General features: G+C 40.7%; 1 protein-coding gene and 1 long non-coding RNA gene across 8 annotated transcripts in view; one reads left to right on the top strand and one right to left on the bottom strand.

Annotated features, from left to right (window-relative positions):
- The window catches only part of GNAS (GNAS complex locus), a 54,238-nt gene extending 48,177 nt beyond the window's left edge, over nucleotides 1–6,061 (top strand). For all 7 annotated transcript variants that reach the window (XM_081255588.1, XM_081255594.1, XM_081255593.1 and 4 more), the window contains 8 exons: nucleotides 873–970; nucleotides 4,103–4,157; nucleotides 4,295–4,368; nucleotides 4,511–4,569; nucleotides 4,678–4,798; nucleotides 4,965–5,095; nucleotides 5,312–5,379; nucleotides 5,642–6,061. In XM_081255588.1, the coding sequence (XP_081111714.1) occupies nucleotides 873–970; nucleotides 4,103–4,157; nucleotides 4,295–4,368; nucleotides 4,511–4,569; nucleotides 4,678–4,798; nucleotides 4,965–5,095; nucleotides 5,312–5,379; nucleotides 5,642–5,788 (753 nt within the window). In that variant the 3' untranslated portion in view covers nucleotides 5,789–6,061. The remainder of the gene's footprint in view (nucleotides 1–872; nucleotides 971–4,102; nucleotides 4,158–4,294; nucleotides 4,369–4,510; nucleotides 4,570–4,677; nucleotides 4,799–4,964; nucleotides 5,096–5,311; nucleotides 5,380–5,641) is intronic.
- A 4,143-nt stretch (nucleotides 6,062–10,204) lies between these two features.
- Nucleotides 10,205–18,905, bottom strand: part of LOC308629084 — a 66,130-nt gene continuing 57,429 nt past the window's right edge. The window contains exon 3 of the long non-coding RNA XR_014017624.1: nucleotides 10,205–10,306. This is a non-coding gene — a long non-coding RNA (uncharacterized lncRNA). The remainder of the gene's footprint in view (nucleotides 10,307–18,905) is intronic.

Below are 18,905 nucleotides of genomic sequence, written 5' to 3'. Positions count from 1 at the left end.
CTGCAAACTTCTCCTAGCAAGGAAGCAGTATTAGTAAGTAACGGCTAGGTAAATTCTTTTAAATGGAAAAAAAGTCGAGCAGTAAACACAGTACACGTGATGCCAGACAGACTTTCATGAGACGTGATCCTGTATTTCTAATAGGAGAAAAAAGGCAGCCCGTTAAAAATACACCAGGACGGTGACCTCTTAAGGGTCTCCTGTTAGCTGAACTTCACGTTCCTGCCTACTTTTGACCCTTTTCTTGCTGCATTCACACTGCAGAAAAACCTTCACTTTCCTTGTAAGGGACGAATCGCCCCGATACAATTTAAAATGTTATTCTGTTCAAATGAAATGTGAATCATGACCTACTGCCATTTAAAACCACGTAGAGATCATTTGCTCTTTTGATTGACAGGCATTGATGGACAGGGTCAGATTTGCCAGCAACTCCCAACCATAATATTTTTTTCTAAAATTCAAATTTTCCTGGAAGGAAAATTTCGATCCCGCCACATCTTCACAAATGAAAACGTCTTGTTTCCACGACATGGAATCATACATTGGCAGCGCCTCCTAACGAGTGTATAGTCCTCCTAGATGAGCCGTCGGGTGAACAAAGTTATTCAGTAGTTTACTCCGGCCCCTCCCCCCCACTCCCAAAGATATAGGATGAAAACTACCCAAGAACAGTAATTCACAATACGAGGGCAGCTGGATTCAGTTTTTGAATACGTTTAGCACGCTGAAGGTCTTTAGGAACGCCCATTCCTTAGTTTGCTCCGAAATTGGGAATAATCACACCCAGGGTTGGTGGCAGAGTAAACTCCGGTCTCATTGACTTGGAGCAGCTCCCGCGTCTAAACCTGCCCTCTCGTGTTCACTTTCAGGAATTCTACGAGCACGCCAAGGCTCTGTGGGAGGACGAGGGGGTGCGCGCCTGCTACGAGCGCTCCAACGAGTACCAGCTCATCGACTGCGCTCAGTAGTGAGTAACCGCGTCTCCACGTCCGCATGTGAGATAGGCGCACACGGAGCGCACCTTACAAACCTGACTCCCACTTTCCAAGTTCCTTGTAAATGAGTTCTTTTCATAGAAGCCAGCCAGTTATTCCCACCTGCGGTTAGAAAGTTCTAGTCTGATTCATTTGTTTTATAAAGCCCTTAATAGCACTTTTCAGTGCAGTGACATTATTTTTACACAAACAATTAACGCGTGTTAGAGCGAAATGATAATTACCTGCAATAAAGTGACATTCATAATTAATCAGCTTGAAGTAATTAACTGAATGGACCTCCAAGCATTTAGGGAGATAGGGCAGCTCTCACACTTTGGATCAGGTAGAAATAGTCTGTTTTATTGCTGTGATGTAAAAACCTGACAGAGGAACAGTGAGGACAAAAATATGCCTCCTCCTCCTCGGTGACTGATAAGTCGCTTTGCTATTTCTGCTGTCAGGTAGGTGACTACAGTAGCTGCCGGAGTGCAATACTTCTAGTTCATCTAGAGCCGGGTATTGTGTTGAATTCCATTTCCTCTCCTTATTTATTCATTCACTCTGGGCCTGAATTCAAGGATGCTCCCCCCATGGGGTCCTTGCTGTGTCCTTTCGTGGGCTGTCTTCCAGTGGGTGTGATAACACAGCTGGAAAGTTGCCTTTTAAATAGTTTATGACCCTCCTTATCCTGTACATAACATAGCAAATATGTGAGGTTCAGAGCCATAAAAAATATTTGAAAGATACCGTTTGTTTGCTGATGTTGCACAAATGTACTGAGTTATCATTTTCTCAAGTTGGATTGTCTTTTATGACCGGGGGAAGGGCAAGAGAGCTTTGTGATGTTTTAGCCTCTCTCATGTAAGTGACTGAAACTCACAAACCACTTTACTATTGAAAATATTAAGTAACCAGGACCAAGGTACCCCGGCTGGCTCACAAAAAGCTAAAATCGCATTACGCAGGAGCCCCACGCCGGAGGAACTTATTGTGAAAACCACTCGAATAAACAGGAGGGAGGAAGAGGTGACGGCGCTCAAACAGCAGACACGAAGCCAGCTCCCCAGAATCCTGTTACAGACACATCACACAAGCTGATGTTAGGGCCTGTGAAACCTATCAATTTATCTTTCCCTGGCCCTGCTTTCCCGTCGAAAATGCATTTGATTATTTTCAGTTGTCACACATGTAGCTATTTTGTGATTTAATATACAAGCAAATCTGTATATTTTTTCAAGGAGCAGAAAAACAGTCCATCTGGGCCGGTCCCTGTGACCCTCCCACCCCCACCCCTCCTTCAACAAAGCCCCTGATTTTCTCAAAAGTTTGAGCTTAAAGCTGGAAGTGCTAATTATAGTAACGCAAAACAAATGGAAATCCTGGAATTGTTTGCCTTTTGTATTTTGGATCCAAGTCAGAAGTACAGGTACAAGATTAGGAGGGTTTAACCATCCCAGTTTTGAGCGCTCTGGAAGCACGGAGGGTGTAACAACTTCATTGATGAACAGTTAGCCAGTTTTTTTTTTTTTGAATCTCACACCATTTAAAAGTTGTTTTTTTAAGGCAAAATTCAGTTACCCCTGCAACTTTATCTGAAAATGGCAACATTTGCACAATTTATGGAAAGTTTCAAGGGAACTCCGGGAAAAAGGGAACATAGCTTGAATCTTAGAAAGTGTCTTCCCCAGCCCGATGATTAAAGTAGCCCTGCCTTTGCAGTGACCACCGTGGTTCTGGTTTAACGGCTTTTATGTTAAAGTTGAGCTCCTGGTACCTTGCCCGTTCCTTAAGGTGCCTATTTTTATTTGTTGAGCTGGGGTTTGGCTGGCCTTACTCCAGATGTCTCTCTCACAAGATTTGGTGCTGATGATCTATTTATAGAACTGTGGTTCTGTTGCCATGGCAACATGCTGCAGGCCAGGGCGGCTGGGGAGCTATTTCTGGCCCGGTGCTGTAATGTAAGACTGATTGGGCAAGTCGGTATATCCTCTAAGCCAGACTAACTTTAAACTGGTAAAAAGGAAGGTGGGGGGGGGGAACCTTATAGAATTTCTTTAAATAGACTTTTCTCTCTTTGTGATTTTGTTTCTGATTAGCCCACTTTACAACAATCCAGACCCCTGCCCCGCCCAAAAGCTGGTTTTAATATTAACTTTTCACAGTAGTTAAATTAGTCTAGTCTTTTAGAAGTTATTTTTCCTAACATTGTATCCAGTCAGGCAACACAAGCAAGATAGTTTTTACTTTGGGAACAGTTATGGCTGTGGAGTGGGAGATAGAAAACACTGCTTTTCCCTCTAAAGCTTTGGCATCACTAATGATGGCCCCTGAGACCACCCCCGCCCCTCCACTGTACATGCTCCCTGCCCAGATAAGGGCCCCTAACCTGGATGGCCGTGAGGTTTTTTGAAAACTCAAAGTTTAATATCTGGACTGTTCTATTTCATGGACCAAGTGGAACGGAAGGGAACTTTGTGTCTGTTTCCTGTTCACTGTGGTAAGGGCCAAAAGGGCCCCTTCTTAAAAGTAGAAGGAAGGGATGCCCTTTCTGAGTAACTCAATCTTATTTTCATTAGTCCCTTGGGGGGCGGGGAATCCTTGTTTCTTTAAAGTGTGCCATCTTTTTCATTTTTTTAAAAAAACTGCGTGACATGGAAGGGTACAATTTTCAAACTACTTGCCATTTTAGTCAAAGCCAAACAATTTGAAAATCTGAATTTTTTACTCAGCCTTTATTAAATGGCACAAAATCAGACCTGATTTTGGGCCCTCAGCTAATTGACATGCACAGAACCAGCCTTTTAAAATTAAAGCAAGACCAGAGCTCTGCACTGGCCTGTGCTGTACCTGTAGGCCAGGGGTCCTGAGAGCCCACCCCTAGTTCCTGGTTCCTAGACCTACAGGTCAGCCAGGTACATTTATCTTAAATTCTGTTTGCTCTAACCTTTTCTAAGGCATAAGCTTGGACTCATAATGAACACAAGCAAACTCCCCATTGACTTAATGCCAGGTAACTGTGGGGTGATCATTTCCATTTAGCTGGACTTGGCAGAGAGGCCGCAATAGTGGGCAAAGTGGCATGAGTGTGTGGTCACCCCTGTGCCTTTTTCTTTTCCTCCCAGCTTCCTGGACAAGATTGACGTCATCAAGCAGGCTGACTATGTGCCCAGCGACCAGGTATGCACACGGTCTCACAAGCAGAGGAGGTAGAGCCCTCTTTCCGAACTAGTCAAGACTTTTGCTCCAGATTGTCAATTATTAATAATGTTTTGGTTGGTTTGGGTGAGATCCCTTGACCTAAGATTTTGTTTTAGGACCTGCTGCGCTGCCGCGTCCTGACTTCTGGAATCTTTGAGACCAAGTTCCAGGTGGATAAAGTCAACTTCCAGTAAGTAAATGGTTCCCTTTAAAAAAAAAAAAGAAAGAGAGAGAGAGAGAGAGAGAGAGATTTCTTGACGTTCCCTCTGGCCGGGAGAATGGTGGACCAGTGTTGGCCCTTGGAGTGACCAGGTGTCATTTCTCTCCTGCAGCATGTTTGACGTGGGCGGCCAGCGTGATGAACGCCGCAAATGGATCCAGTGCTTCAATGGTACGGAAGCCACGGGCTTCTCTGCTCTTTAAGGACATTTGGGTTTTTTCATCGTTAAGGGTCATTTCCACTTCTAACGTGCACTGCTTTTGCTTTCTTGTGCCGAAGATGTGACTGCCATCATCTTCGTGGTTGCCAGCAGCAGCTACAACATGGTCATCCGGGAGGACAACCAGACCAACCGCCTGCAGGAGGCTCTGAACCTCTTCAAGAGCATCTGGAACAATAGGTTTGTGCGGTGACCCCCTGGTCTCCTCCCCACTGATCTCAAGGCCCTGTATGTGCATGGCTAGTAGAAAAGAATCTTGTGCAAGTTCTTGGGCAAGCATCTCAAACCCCTTGCAGAAAGAACGCTTTCTTTTCCTGGGCATTAAACCTGTGTCTCTCTTTCTTAGATGGCTGCGCACCATCTCTGTGATTCTGTTCCTCAACAAGCAAGATCTGCTCGCTGAGAAAGTCCTCGCTGGAAAATCGAAGATTGAGGACTACTTTCCAGAATTTGCTCGCTACACTACTCCTGAGGATGGTATGTGTGGCCTTCTGCAGTTGATTAGTGCCCCTTGGTCCTATGGGGTGTCTTGCATATGTTAAAAATTTCTGTTCTGGATTTTAAAAATGAACGTCCTCTAAGAATGGAACCCCCGCCTCTCTCAACCACCACCACACTATAAGGGATCTGTAGGGGGAGCCGAAGAACCTTATTTTAATCACTTAAGTAACAAAATATTTATATTCTTTGCAGCGACTCCCGAGCCCGGAGAGGACCCACGCGTGACCCGGGCCAAGTACTTCATTCGAGATGAATTTCTGGTGAGTAGAGACTGTCTTTGGTTCCCTCTCTCTGCTTGTTCTTTTATTCTTAGGGGTGTAAGTTTCCTTACTTCTAAATTTGGGGATCAAACCATCCAGTTCACCAATAGTCGGTATGAATTTAGCCTCTGTGCCCCTCAGTTTGGGTTTGTTTTAACATGACATCAATGACTGGTGGGCAGCCCTGGGTAGATGACCCCACTGCTGACAGGGGGACTTACTGGAGAGGCGGCACTGACCGAGCTTCCTTCTGTGCCCACAGAGAATCAGCACGGCTAGTGGAGACGGGCGCCACTATTGCTACCCTCACTTCACCTGCGCTGTGGACACAGAGAACATTCGCCGTGTGTTCAACGACTGCCGTGACATCATCCAGCGCATGCACCTCCGTCAATATGAGCTGCTCTAAGAAGGGAACTTCCAGATTTAATTAAGGCCTTAAGCACAATTAATTAAAAGTGAAACGTAATTGTACACGCAGTTGATCACCCACCATAGGGCATGATTAACAAAGCAACCTTTCCTTTCCCTCAAGTGATTTTGCGAAACCCCCTTTACCCTTCAGCTTGCTTAAATATTCCAAATTTAGAAAGCTTAAGGCGGCCTACAGAAAAAGATTAAGGAAAAAAAGGCCACAAACGTTCCCTCTCTCTTTAAGTAAGTAAAATAACAGCAGCAAACAGAAATAAAGAAACAAAAGAATAAATGACATAAATGAAACAAATGAAATAAATATTGTGTTGTGCAGCATTAAAAAAAATCAAAATAAAAATTAAATGTGAGCAAAGGATGTGACTCCCGTGAATTATTTGTGGTTTCAAGCAAATACCCATTGTTCAGGGTTTTGACTGCATCAAAAGTTGGGAGGCCCCCGTGTTGAGGTGACAAGGCCCCAAGGTTAAAAGTGGGTATAAAATATTGCCACTCTATGTTTTTGTTGACCTAATCTTGGGTTTCTGAAAACAATTTGCAGACAGTACAAAATGTCCACCCTGTTCTCCTCTCGAACCCAATGCCCCATAGAAAACCTCTAAGTCCCATCAAAAAAGTTCTATACTTTGATCACTGCTGCCCTATCCAAAGAGTCTGTCAACTTATACCCTTATATATTGTCTCACAGTGTGCCTGCTTACCTAGTCTCCCCAAATAGGTGTTTGAATTTCAGCTGTCTGTCCTGCATTAAGACAGGGACTCAGTTGGGTGGGAGGAATTTAGGAATGCAGTTTACAATCAGGAAAAGAGTTATTCAAGAAATGATGTACAATGTATATTAGATCATCACATTTTACACTTTATCTTAAAATTTTGTCAATTATATCTCAGTAAAGGTGGGAGGTGGGGGTTGAGGAGGAATAAAGCTGGTACAAAGCTATCAAATAATCAGAAAGAAATGGTATAGCAATTTGGGGAAAAAAACTGGATCCCTACACCTCATTCCATACACAAATGAACTCAGTGTGGGTCAAACACATATGGTTAAGTACAAAAAGTTACTTTAAAAATGTCAATTTTTATAATTAAAATCTTGGTTTATAGAAGGCCTCTCTAAGCATGACCTAAGATTTTAAAAAAAACCAAAGAGGGCTGGGGGATGACCGTACAAAAATTAATATCAAATATGAATGGGGTGGGGGTGGAGACTGGATAAAAATCCGTAACAAAGGGTTAGTTTCCCTAATAAGCAAGGAGCTCTGAAGAATTAATTAGCAAGCACCTCTCGCAAAAATGAGCAAGGTACATGAACAAACAATTTTACTTTTTTAAAAACGTACAAATAACTAATTAACATTGGGAAAACCATGCAACCTCACTCATAATGAAGTGAAATACAAATAAAACAATCTTCCACCACTGTTGGGGGAGGGGGTGGCCACCAGCACTCAAGGGCCCCACATCAAACTCTGAATCCTTGGTGGGTTATGGCTTGGACCTGAGGTCCACTTGGGCTCCCTAGTCCTTCACCCACCAGGCTCATCCCCTTAAGTTCACGGTCACCCATGGAGTGGCTTCCTGGAGGGGTGGGAGGGAGAGACCAGTTTGCCCCCAGCATCAATCATTGCACCCTCTGAAACGGGCCAAATGGGACATTAATCAAGTTGATTCTGTAATTCAGGCCAAAAACCGACTTCCTATTCCATTTTCTAGGTCAAATTAATCCCAGCCAATTAATCCTGAAGCAGAGTATACCAGAGGTGAGCAAAGCATGCCCCACGGAGGGCAGAAAAAGTAGCAAATACCCCATGTCCATAAACCTTCCCAAAGCTTCCTATGTAACATTCATTCCACATAAAAATTGTTGGCTTACTAGGTAGATTTCATTACAAAACGACCCTCAAACCGCCCCCCCCAAATTAACATATAATCTACACGAGTGCTTGCTATGCAGATACAGCCAGAAGACCAGTCCCCAAATTCCCATAATCGTCCACACAATTAACTAAACCCTAGGCAACAAGTACAAGACCAGCCCACCATACAAACACCCATCCAAGTAAAGTGCTGGCGGAGAATAAAGTCCCAAAGCCCCTCTTCCAAGATGGCCGCCTGTATGCCCCGCCCACACAGAAATTCTAGAGCCTTCTCTGAATAACCCACATAAGATCGCTATGCTAGCCACATAGCCATCACAATTAGGAAGCAAATTCTCAGGCTATAGAACATGTATACATAGAAAATGATATCCCAGAATCCCCGGCCCTTGCTGGTCAAAACTGGCAGAGACTTTGTGATCACGTCCAGAAAGAGGGTAATAAAAGTCACGGTTATCCACCACCTACTATGTGCCAATTAAATCACTGCCCAGTGAGACAGGTTCAGCTATTACTGCCATTTTATGAGGCCTAGAGAGACCAAAGTAACTTGCCCCAAGAGTTAAGCAGGGAAAATGGGCTTCAAACTCAGGTAGCCAAAGCCCACTGCTTGGCTACTACAATATCCTGTAGTTCTAAAAGATATAGAAAAAAAGAGAAGGTCTACTGCTCTTCTTTCCTGGATGCCAGTTGCCAGGAGCCCAGGCAGGACCCATGACTCCAAGGGGAAATCCTGCATGTCTCCATTGATTCCATATCCGGTGGTGATGGTGGGGTGGGGGGGTCGTGAGCAGGTCGGGGAGGGGAAACGTACGTCCTTGTCCCTCAGAGAATGGCACTGGACACAGTCCTGCCTTACCCCCAGTTCAGAGGTTTGCCATGGGGCCACCTCCAGTCACTCAGATGTGTTTCAGGGTCCCTTCTCCTCCTTGGGATTTATCCCTTCTACTAAAACAATTTCATTTTCGTTTTCCCTTTGACTTGGTACCAAATGTAACTCTTACAGGGCTATTTTAAAATCTAAATTCTAGGATCTTCAGAATTCCAAAAAATCATGAAGAATTTCATCTAAATATGTGATTACAATAAACCATTAGTTTTTTAATTGTTAGCTGAATTTTACATCCCTACTCAAATGCAAAACAACATATTTTTCTAAAAGTAACAATTTGTGCTCCACTTTATAAAGCTGTGGAGGCCAAATATTAAAAATAACTATTCTTTGATCTTTTAGAGATTAAAAATAATAATAATAATAATGATAAAAAACCACTAAGCCCCCTGAGGGTTTAGTTTGAGGAGGGTCTAGAATTGGTCAGAAATTTTACCCACCTTCACTTTTATTTAAATGTAGGCAAAATTATTCCCAAAGAAATGGCCACCTCAGAACAGCCTTTCTATGTCAAATGGTATTCTCTTATGATAATGGTTTCTTGGACTTTTTTTTTTTTTTTTGCGGTACGCGGGCCTCTCACTGCTGTGGCCTCTCCCGCTGTGGAGCACAGGCTCCGGTCGCACAGGCCCAGCGGCCATGGCTCACGGGCCCAGCCGCTCCACGGCATGTGGGATCTTCCCGGACCGGGGCACGAACCCGTGTCCCCTGCATCGGCAAGCAGACTCTCAACCACTGCGCCACCAGGGAAGCCCTCTTGGACATTTTTGGTGATCGTTTTAACTCAACAAATATATAGAGAGTACAGAACCTATGCCAGCCACTGGGAGTTCTGCTCTCACAGGTAAGTTCTATCAGGGGAGACATGCATTTACCAAATAAATAACTAAAAGAATTATAAATGATGAAAAGGTCTCTGGGCTAATAAACAGGATGGGGGTGATGGGGAATGGGAGCTATTTGGGGAGGGATTCCACTTGAGATAGAATAGCCAGGGAGGGCCTCTCGGAGGAGGTGAATTTTCTTATGGGAATGCAAAGGATGACAAGGAGCTAGTCATCTAAGTATGAGTAGCAAACATCACTATTCTTTAATCAATATTACTTATTAAAACATTATAATTAACATTTATGGAGCACTTTACCATGTGCCAGGCACTGTCCTAGGCCCTTTATATGGATTATCTCATTTAATCATTTTGAAACCCTAGGAGGATATACCCTATCATCTGTACAAGATGTAACCAATCTGTATCCCACTGTACAAAAATGAAAAAGGTAAAATACATCTAAAACATTGTGAATAAATTATGCAAATTATGCTTTTAACAATGGTTACACTAAAAAGGCCATGCAATATGCACTTAATTTGTGAAATTGCTACTCAGGTTCCTAACTTAGAGTTGGCGAGTTTGGTGTCCTTACAATAATTTTTCTGTATATAAACATTTACATACTATGAACAACTAAAACTGTCTGGTTTCGCCTAAAAACTGTCTGGTTTCGCCTATCTTACTTTCTCTATCAGTTAGGAATGTATTCAGCTGCAAATAATGGAACCCTGACTTGGAGTTGCAGAAACAGAGGCGTATACCTCTTACTTACCAAGAATTCTGGAGGTAGGTGTTTCCTGGTGTTATCTCAGCAGCTCATCAATGGCAGAGCCTATGCCTCCACAATTCTTTTGGCTTCTCTCCCGTGGTTGCAAAATGGTATCATGTCTCAGCCTAAGGCAGAAAGAAGAAAAGGACAGCCCAATCAATTCTCTCATCAGGAATGCAAATGCTTTGTAGATGCCCTTTGTTCTCTCTAACATGTGAAATATACACAGATACCAGGATAGCAAGATAAATAGATGGTGAGATAAATAGCTAGCTAGCTAGATAAGACAGAAAAGTATGTGTTCAATAACACTATTACAAAAAAAATAATAATAACACTATTACAAACACACACACACAGAGATTTATAATTTTTTGTCCCATGGACCATGATGGAACTTTAGAAAGATACCCCCAGAACCTGTAGTTTTTAAGAATTAGGGAATATAACAGGTAAAAAATTCAAATCATAAAGGACTAATTTGCATAATTATATATAAATCAGTTTGAAAGCCTAGATGAAATAGATAATTGTCCAGAAAAATACTGTTTATCAAAACTGGAGACAAAAAAAATCTAAGCAGACCACTTAACATAGGGGGGAAAAAAAATACAGAGCCTAGAGGGCACCATGACAAAAGGGCTTCAGGCTCTTGTTGTGGGAAGCTAGTGAGTGGAAGGAAACCTGAAGGAGGCTTATGGGGCACCAGGGTCTGCTTCTTGATCTAAATGCTGATTAAACAAATATACTCTATTTGAGAAAATTTGCTGAACTGTACACCTATGATTTGATTTTTTTTTTCAGTATATATACTGAAAAAAATTTTTAGGATGGAGGGGAGGAGGGAAAATTTTTTTTTTTTTATAATGAGGAAAAGGAAAAGGCACCAGACCCAGGTAATTCTATAAGAGAATTCTACTAAACCTTTAAAGGTCAAATAATTCCAATACTACTTAAAATTATTCCAGCATATAATGAAAGGAAACTTTCAAAAGTATTTTTATGAAGTATAACACTGACTCTGAAACATGCCAAACATTGCATCCAAAAATAAAATTATAGACCAATCTCATTTATGAATATCAATCATAAAATCTTAAAATATAAGCAAGCAGAATCCAATATTAGTTTAAAAAAAATAAACATCATGCTTAGGTAAGATTTCTTCTATGAATTCAAACCTGATTCAATATTGGCAAAATAGTAATATTTGCCAAATTTTAACATCCATTTATATTTTTTAAAATCCAATAAAATAGTGATTAATGGATGCTCCCTTAATATGAGTCTATGTAGCATATATTATATAAATGTTATGTATATAAATTATATATGTATGATACATATATAAAATATATTTTTCTACAAAACACAACATTTTACTTAATGAGGAATATCTAAAAGCTTTTCCACCAATGTCAGGAACAAGAATCAAAAAAGACAAGGATGCCTCACGTTGCCATACTATATTTATCATTTTATCGAAAATATAAGCCAATTCAATTAGACAAAAGAAAGCAATCAGAGGTCTGAGAGTTGGAAAGAAAGAAGTAAAACTATTCTTTATTGCAAATAATATAATTAAATACCATAAGTCCCCCCCCAAAAAAAATTCACAGAAAAACAATTACTAAAAAATGAGAATTTAGAAAAGAATAGGTTTATAAGATCAACATACAAAAATCCATAGCCTTTTAATAACTGATTTTCTTTCTGGATGTTCTATCCAACAGCTGACTTGAACAACACAATAGACGACATAGACACAAAGACCTAACAGATATATACTACTGAATAAACCTTATTCTCAAATGCACATGAAATATTCTCTAGGATAAATCATGTGTTAGGTCACATAACAAATCTTAACAAATTTAAGAAGATCAAAATCATTCCAAGTATCTTTCCCATCTAACATGGAATGAAACTAGAAATCAAAACACTAAGAAAATGAGAAAATTCACAAACATGTGTAAAGTAAATAACACATTTTTGAACGATGATTAGGTCAAAGAGGAAATTTTTTAAAAAGGAAATTTTAAAAGTATTTTGAGGGCTACCCTCATGGCACAGTGGTTAAGAATCCAGCTGCCAATGCAGGGGACACGGGTTCGAGCCCTAGTCTGGGAAGATCCCACATGCTGCAGAGCAACTAATCCTGTGCGCCACAACTACTGAGCCTGCGCTCTAGAGTCCACGAGCCACAACTACTGAAGCCTGCATGCCTAGAGTCCATGCTCCGCAACAAGAGAAGCCACCACAATGAGAAACCCGCACACCACAACGAAGAGTAGCCCCACTTGCTGCAACTAGAGAAAGCCCGCATGCAGCAACAAAGACCCAAACTCAGCCAAAAATAAATAAATAATTTTATTTTAAAAAAGTATTTTGAGATAAACAAAATTGAAACTATAACATGCCAAAACTTATGGGATGCAGCAAAAGCAGCACTAAGAGGGATGTTTACAGTGATAAACTACTACATTAAAAAAGAGGAAAGACCTCAAATAAACAACATAATTTTACAACTCAAAAAACTAGAAAAAGAAGAACAAACTAAGCCAAAAGCTAGTGAAAGGAAGGAGATAATAAAGATTAAAGCAGAAGTAAATCAAATAGAGAATAGAAAAACAATAGGAAAAAAACCAGGAGTTGGTTTTATGAAAATATAAACAAAACCAACAAACCCTTAGCTAGACTGGCAGAAAAAAAGAGAGAAGACTCAAATTTTACAAATCAGAAATGAAAGGGAGCCATTATGACAGATGCCTCAGAAATAAAAAAGATCATAAGGGATTATTATGAACAATTATATGCCAACAAACTGGATAACTTAGATAAAATAGATAAATTCCTAGAAACATACAACCTGCCAAAACTTAAGAAGAAACAGAAATCCTGAACAGACTAATAACAAATAAGGAGATTGAATTAGTAAGCAAATCCTTCCCAACAAAGAAAAGCCCAGGACCAGATGGCTTCTTGGGTGAATTCTACCAAACATTCATAGAAGAATTTATACAATTTCTTCTTAAACTCTTCCAAAATAATAGAAGAGGGAGTGCTTCCAAACTCATTTTATGAGGTAGGCATCACCCTAATACCAAAGCCAGACAAAGATAAGAAAAGAAAGCTATAGGCCAATATCCCTCATGAACATAGATGCAAAAATCCTCAATAAAATACTAACAAACCAAATTTAATAACACATTAAAAAGTTCATATACCATGAACCAGTGGGATTTATCTCTGGGATGCAAAGATAGTTCTACATGTGCAAATCAATCAATGTGATACACCATATTAACAGAATGAAGGGTTAAAATCACATGATTATCTCAATCAATGCAGAAAAACATTTGACAAAGTTTAACATCCATTCATGATAAAAACTCTCAACAAAATCAGTGTAGAAGAAACTTAACACAATAAGGCCACATATGGGGCTTCCCTGGTGGCGCAGTGGTTGAGAGTCTGCCTGCCAATGCAGGGGACACGGGTTCGAGCCCTGGTCTGGGAAGATCCCACATGCCGCGGAGCAACTGGGCCCGTGAGCCACAACTGCTGAGCCTGCGCGTCTGGAGCCTGTGCTCCGCAGCAAGAAAGGCCGAGATGGTGAGAGGCCCGCGCATCGCGATGAGGAGTGGCTCCCACTCGCCGCAACTAGAGAAAGCCCTCGCACAGAAATGAAGACCCAACACAGCCAAAAATAAATAAGTAAATAAATTTATAAAATAAATAAATAAATAAATAAGGCCACATATGAAAAGCCTACTTCTAACACAATAATCAATGGGGAAAAACTGAAAGCTTTTCTTCTAAGATTCAGTACAAAGCAAACATGCCCACTCTCATCTGTTGTTCAGCATAGTACTAGAAGTTGCAGCTAGAGCAATTCGACAAGAAAAAGAAATAAAAGGCATCTAAATTGGAAAGGAAGTAGTAAAATTAGCTCTCTTTGCAGACGACATGATCATATATGTAGAGAACTCTCAAGACTCAACAACAACCAAAAAAACTGTTAGAACTAGTAAATGAATTCAGTAAAGTTGCAGGATAAAAAAATCAACATACAAAAATGAGTCACCATTCTATACAGAAAACAAATTATCCTAAAAGGAAGTTGAGAAAACAGTTCCATCACAAAAACAAGAAAAAGAATAAAGTACTTAGAAATAAACTTAACCAAAGAGGTGAAAGACTGGTACACTAAAAATGATAAAACACTGATGAAGGAAATTAAAGAAAACATAGGTGAATGGAAAGACATCCTATGTTCATGGATTGGAAGAATATTGTTAAAATGATCGATAGATTCCATGCAATCTCTATCAAAATCCCAAAGGCACTGTTTACAGAAATAGAAAAAAAATCCTAAAATTAGCACAGAACAACAAAAGATCCCAAATAGCCAAAACAATCTTGAACAAGAACAACAAAGCTGGGGGCAACACACGTCCTTATTTAAAAATACATTACAAAGCTACAGCAATCAAAACAGTATGGTACTGGCATTAAAATGGACATAAGGAAAAATGGAACAGAATAGAGAGCCCAGAAATAAATCCACACACCTATGGCCAACTGACTTTTGACAAGATTACCAATGAGGAAAGGATAGTCTCTTGATTAAATGGTATACGGAAAACTGGATATCCACAAGCAGAAGGATGAATCACTTCACTGTACACCTGAAACAAACACATTGCAAATTAACTACACTTCAATTTTTTAAAAATAAATTTATTTTATTTATTTATTTTTGGCTGCGTTGGGTCTCCGTTGCTGTGCGCGGGCTTTCTCTAGTTGCAGCAAGCAGGGGCTACTCTTCGTTGTGGTGTGTGGACTTCTCATTGTGGTGGCTTCTCTTGCTGTGGAGCACTGGCTCTATGCACACAGGCTCCAGTAGTTGTGGCTCATGGGCTCTAGAGCACAGGCTCAGTAGTTGTGGTGCCCCCTATAGGGAAGCCCCCTATACTTCAATTTTTAAAGAATGGCTAAAAAAATCAACTCAAAATGGATTAAATTGGGCTTCCCTGGTGGCACAGTGGTTGCTAGTCCACCTGCCGATGCAGGGGACGCGGGTTCGTGCCCCAGTCCGGGAAGATCCCACATGCCGCGGAGCAGCTAGGCCCGTGAGCCACGGTCGCTGAGCCTGCGTATCCGGAGCCTGTGCTCCACAACAGGAGAGGCCACAACTCTGAGAGGCTCACGTACCGCAAAAAAAAAAAAAAAAAAAAAAGGATTAAATAAAGACCTGAAGTCATAAAACTAAAATAAGAAAACATAGGAAAAAAGCTTTTGGACATTGGTCTGGGTGATGATTTTTTGGATATGACACTGAAAGCACAGGCAACAAAAGTAAAAATAGACAAGTAGGATTGCATTAAACCAAAAAGCTTCAGCACAGCAACGGAAACAATCAACAGAGTGAGAAGACAATGTATGGAATAAGACAATATATGTGCAAACCATATATCTGATAAGGGGTTAATATCCAAAATATGTAAGGAACTCACACAACTCAAGGGCAAAAAATGTAAAAAACCTGATTATAAGATAGGCAAAGGACATGAATAGATATTTCTCAAAAGACATACAAATGGCCAACAGGTATATAAAAAGGCACTCTATCATTAATCATCAGGGAAATGCAAATCAAAACTACAATGAGATATTGCCTCACACCTGTTATAATGGCTATTATCAAAAAGGCAAAATATAAGTGTTGGTGAGGATATGGAGAATAGGGAACACTTGTACATTATTGGTGGGATGTAAGTTAGTGTAGCCATTATGGAAAACAGTATGGAGGTTCTTCAAAAAATTAAATATAGAGATACCATATGATCCAGCAATCCTACTTCTGGGTATCTGACAAATGAAATGCAATCAGTATCTCAAGTATCCCTCCTCTCCTGTTCATTGCAGCATTAGTCACAAATGCCAAGATATGCAAACTGCCTAAATCTGTCTATGGACAGATGCATAAAGAAAGTACTGTATATACAATGGAATATTATTCAGCCTTAAAAAAGAAGTAAATCCTGTCGTTTACAATAATATGAATGAACCTGGATGACATCATGCTAAGTGAAATAAGCCAGACACAGAAAGACAAGTATTGTGTGATGTCCCTTATATGTGGAATCTAACAGAGTCAAACTCATAGAAGCAGAGAGTTAGGATGGTGGTTACCAAGGGCTGGGGTGATGGGGGGCTGGGGAGGGTGAGGGTGAGGGGATATTGTTCAGGAGGTAAAGTTTCAGTTACACAAATGAATAAGTTCTGGGGATCTGATGTACACAATGTGACTTTTGTTAATACTGTACTGTATGCTTGAAATTTGCTAGGAGAGTAGATCTTAAGTGTTCTCACTACAAAGAAAAAAAAAAGAAAATGCTATCTATGTGAAGTGATGGATATGTTAATGAGCATAATGTGGTGATATATCAAAACATCAAGCTGTACAACTTAAAGGTATACATTTTCCACTGTCAATTATTCCTCAATAAAGATGGGGGAAAATCAGTTAGCATGTGAAAGGTAGAAAAATAAAGTTTTTAGGAGAAAGCATAGACAACTACTGCTTGGATATGGCCCACATGTTGTATTTGTGTTTTTTTTTTTTTTTTAGTTAATTAATTAATTAAATTTGGCTGCACTGCGTCTCAGTTGCAGCATGTGGGATGTAGTTCTCTGACCAAGGATCGAACCTGGGCCCCCTGCATTGGGAGTACAGAATCCTAGCCACTGGACCACCAGGGAAGTCCCTTGTATTTGGTTTATATGACTTTTTTTAAAAATATTTATTTATTTATTTTTGGCCGCGTTGGGTCTTTATTGCTGCATGTGGGCTTTCTTTAATTGCGGTGAGCAGGGGCTACTCTTTGTTGTGGTGCGCGGCTTCTCATTGCGGTGGCCTCTCCTGTTGTGAAGCACAGGCTCCAGGCACACAGGCTTCAGTAGCTGTGGCTCTCAGGCTCTAGAGCGCAGGCTCAGCAGTTGTGGCACATGCGCTCAGCTGCTCTGTGGCATGTGGGATCTTCCCAGACCAGGGCTCTAACCCATGTCCCCTGCATTGGCAGGCGGATTCTTAACCACTGCACCACCAGGGAAGCCCCTATATGACTCTTAAATCTTGTTTAATTTGTAGGTTTCTCCCTCTCTTCCTTTTTTTTTCTCTTACAACATATTACAATTTAGTTGTTAAAGGAAAAGGGTTATTGTCCTCTACAGTTTTCCATAGTTTAGATTTTGCTGATTGCATCCCATAGTATAGACCTATTTGGAATTCTTATTTGAACAAACCAACTACTTTTTTAAATTATGAAAAAATAAAAAAATGCAATTATCAGGAAAATCTGAACAATGGGTATTTGACAATATTTTAAAATTTGGTGTTAATTTTTTAGTATGTGACAGGGGAATTATAGTGATAATTTTTAAGGAATTCTAGTATTTTAGGTGTACCCACTGAAACAAAATAATATGAGGTTCCAAAAGAATCCAGTGGGGTGGGTGGGAGTGGGAGCAGTGGATGGTCTGGTAATTCCTTAACAACAGGCTCTCCAGCCCAGAGGTGGCAGAGAGAAGGAAGGCTTGATTTGTAGTATTTGCCAATTTCCATGATGTAAATACTCCCATCGCAGTTGGTTGCAAACTCCCAGCAGTGTGTCACTGAACATGGAATTGGGAAGAAAATCAGGTCTTGGCAGGCAGAGCCAGATCCAGGACATCATTGATAGGGGGCAGAAGCGAAACAAGATTGGCTGTGAGTTGATACTGGTTGAACATGGAGGATGAGTCCATGGGGGTTCATTATGCTATCCTAATTTTTTTTTTTTGAGGTACGCGGGCCTCTCACTGTTGTCCCCTCTCCCGTTGCGGAGCACAGGCTCTGGACGCACAGGCTCAGCGGCCATGGCTCACGAGCCCAGCCGCTCCGCGGCATGTGGGATCCTCCCGGACCGGGGCACGAACCCGCGTCCCCTGCATTGGCAGGCGGACTCTCAAGCACTGCGCCACCAGGGAAGCCCTATCCTGATTTTTTAAATTGAGATGTAATTGACATATAACATTGTATTGCTTTAGGTGTACAACATAATGATTTGATTCATGTATATATTACAAAATGATTACCACAATAAGTTAACATCCATTGCCACACAGTTACAAAATTTTTTTTTCTTGCAATGAGAAATTTTAAGATCTGCTCTCTTAGCAGCTTTCAAATAGACAATACTGTCTTATTAACTATAGTCACCATGCTGTACATGACACCCATCTAATTTTGAATATGCTAATTTTGTAACAAAAATTTTAGAACAAGGAAAAAAGAAATCCTAAATCTCAAGACTAAATTTTTAAAAACTTCCAGTGTTATGAGTGGCCATTGCAAATAATGATGAACAAGAATTACATGTAGGGACTTTCCTGGTGGTCCAGTGGTTAAGAATCTGCCTTCCAATGCAGGGGATACAGGTTCAATCCCTGGTCCGGGAACTAAGATCCCACATGCCCGTGGGACAACTAAGCCCACGCCACAATGAAAGATCGGATGCCACAACTAAAACCCGATACAGCCAAATATATAAATAAATAAATATTCTTTTAAGAATAATTGAGATCAGCTGCTAGAAATGAGGATCCATGGACCAGTAACAAGAATTAGTTCTGCTCTTCTTCCAAGAGGAGAGAAATAGCTAACGAAAAAATGTACTG

This window comes from Mesoplodon bidens (genome assembly GCF_964165515.1).
Source record: "Mesoplodon bidens genome assembly, chromosome: 15".
NCBI classification, from domain to species: Eukaryota; Metazoa; Chordata; class Mammalia; order Artiodactyla; family Ziphiidae; genus Mesoplodon; species Mesoplodon bidens.
Note: the sequence above shows the minus strand (reverse complement) of the source record. Positions and strands in the feature narration are given on the sequence as shown.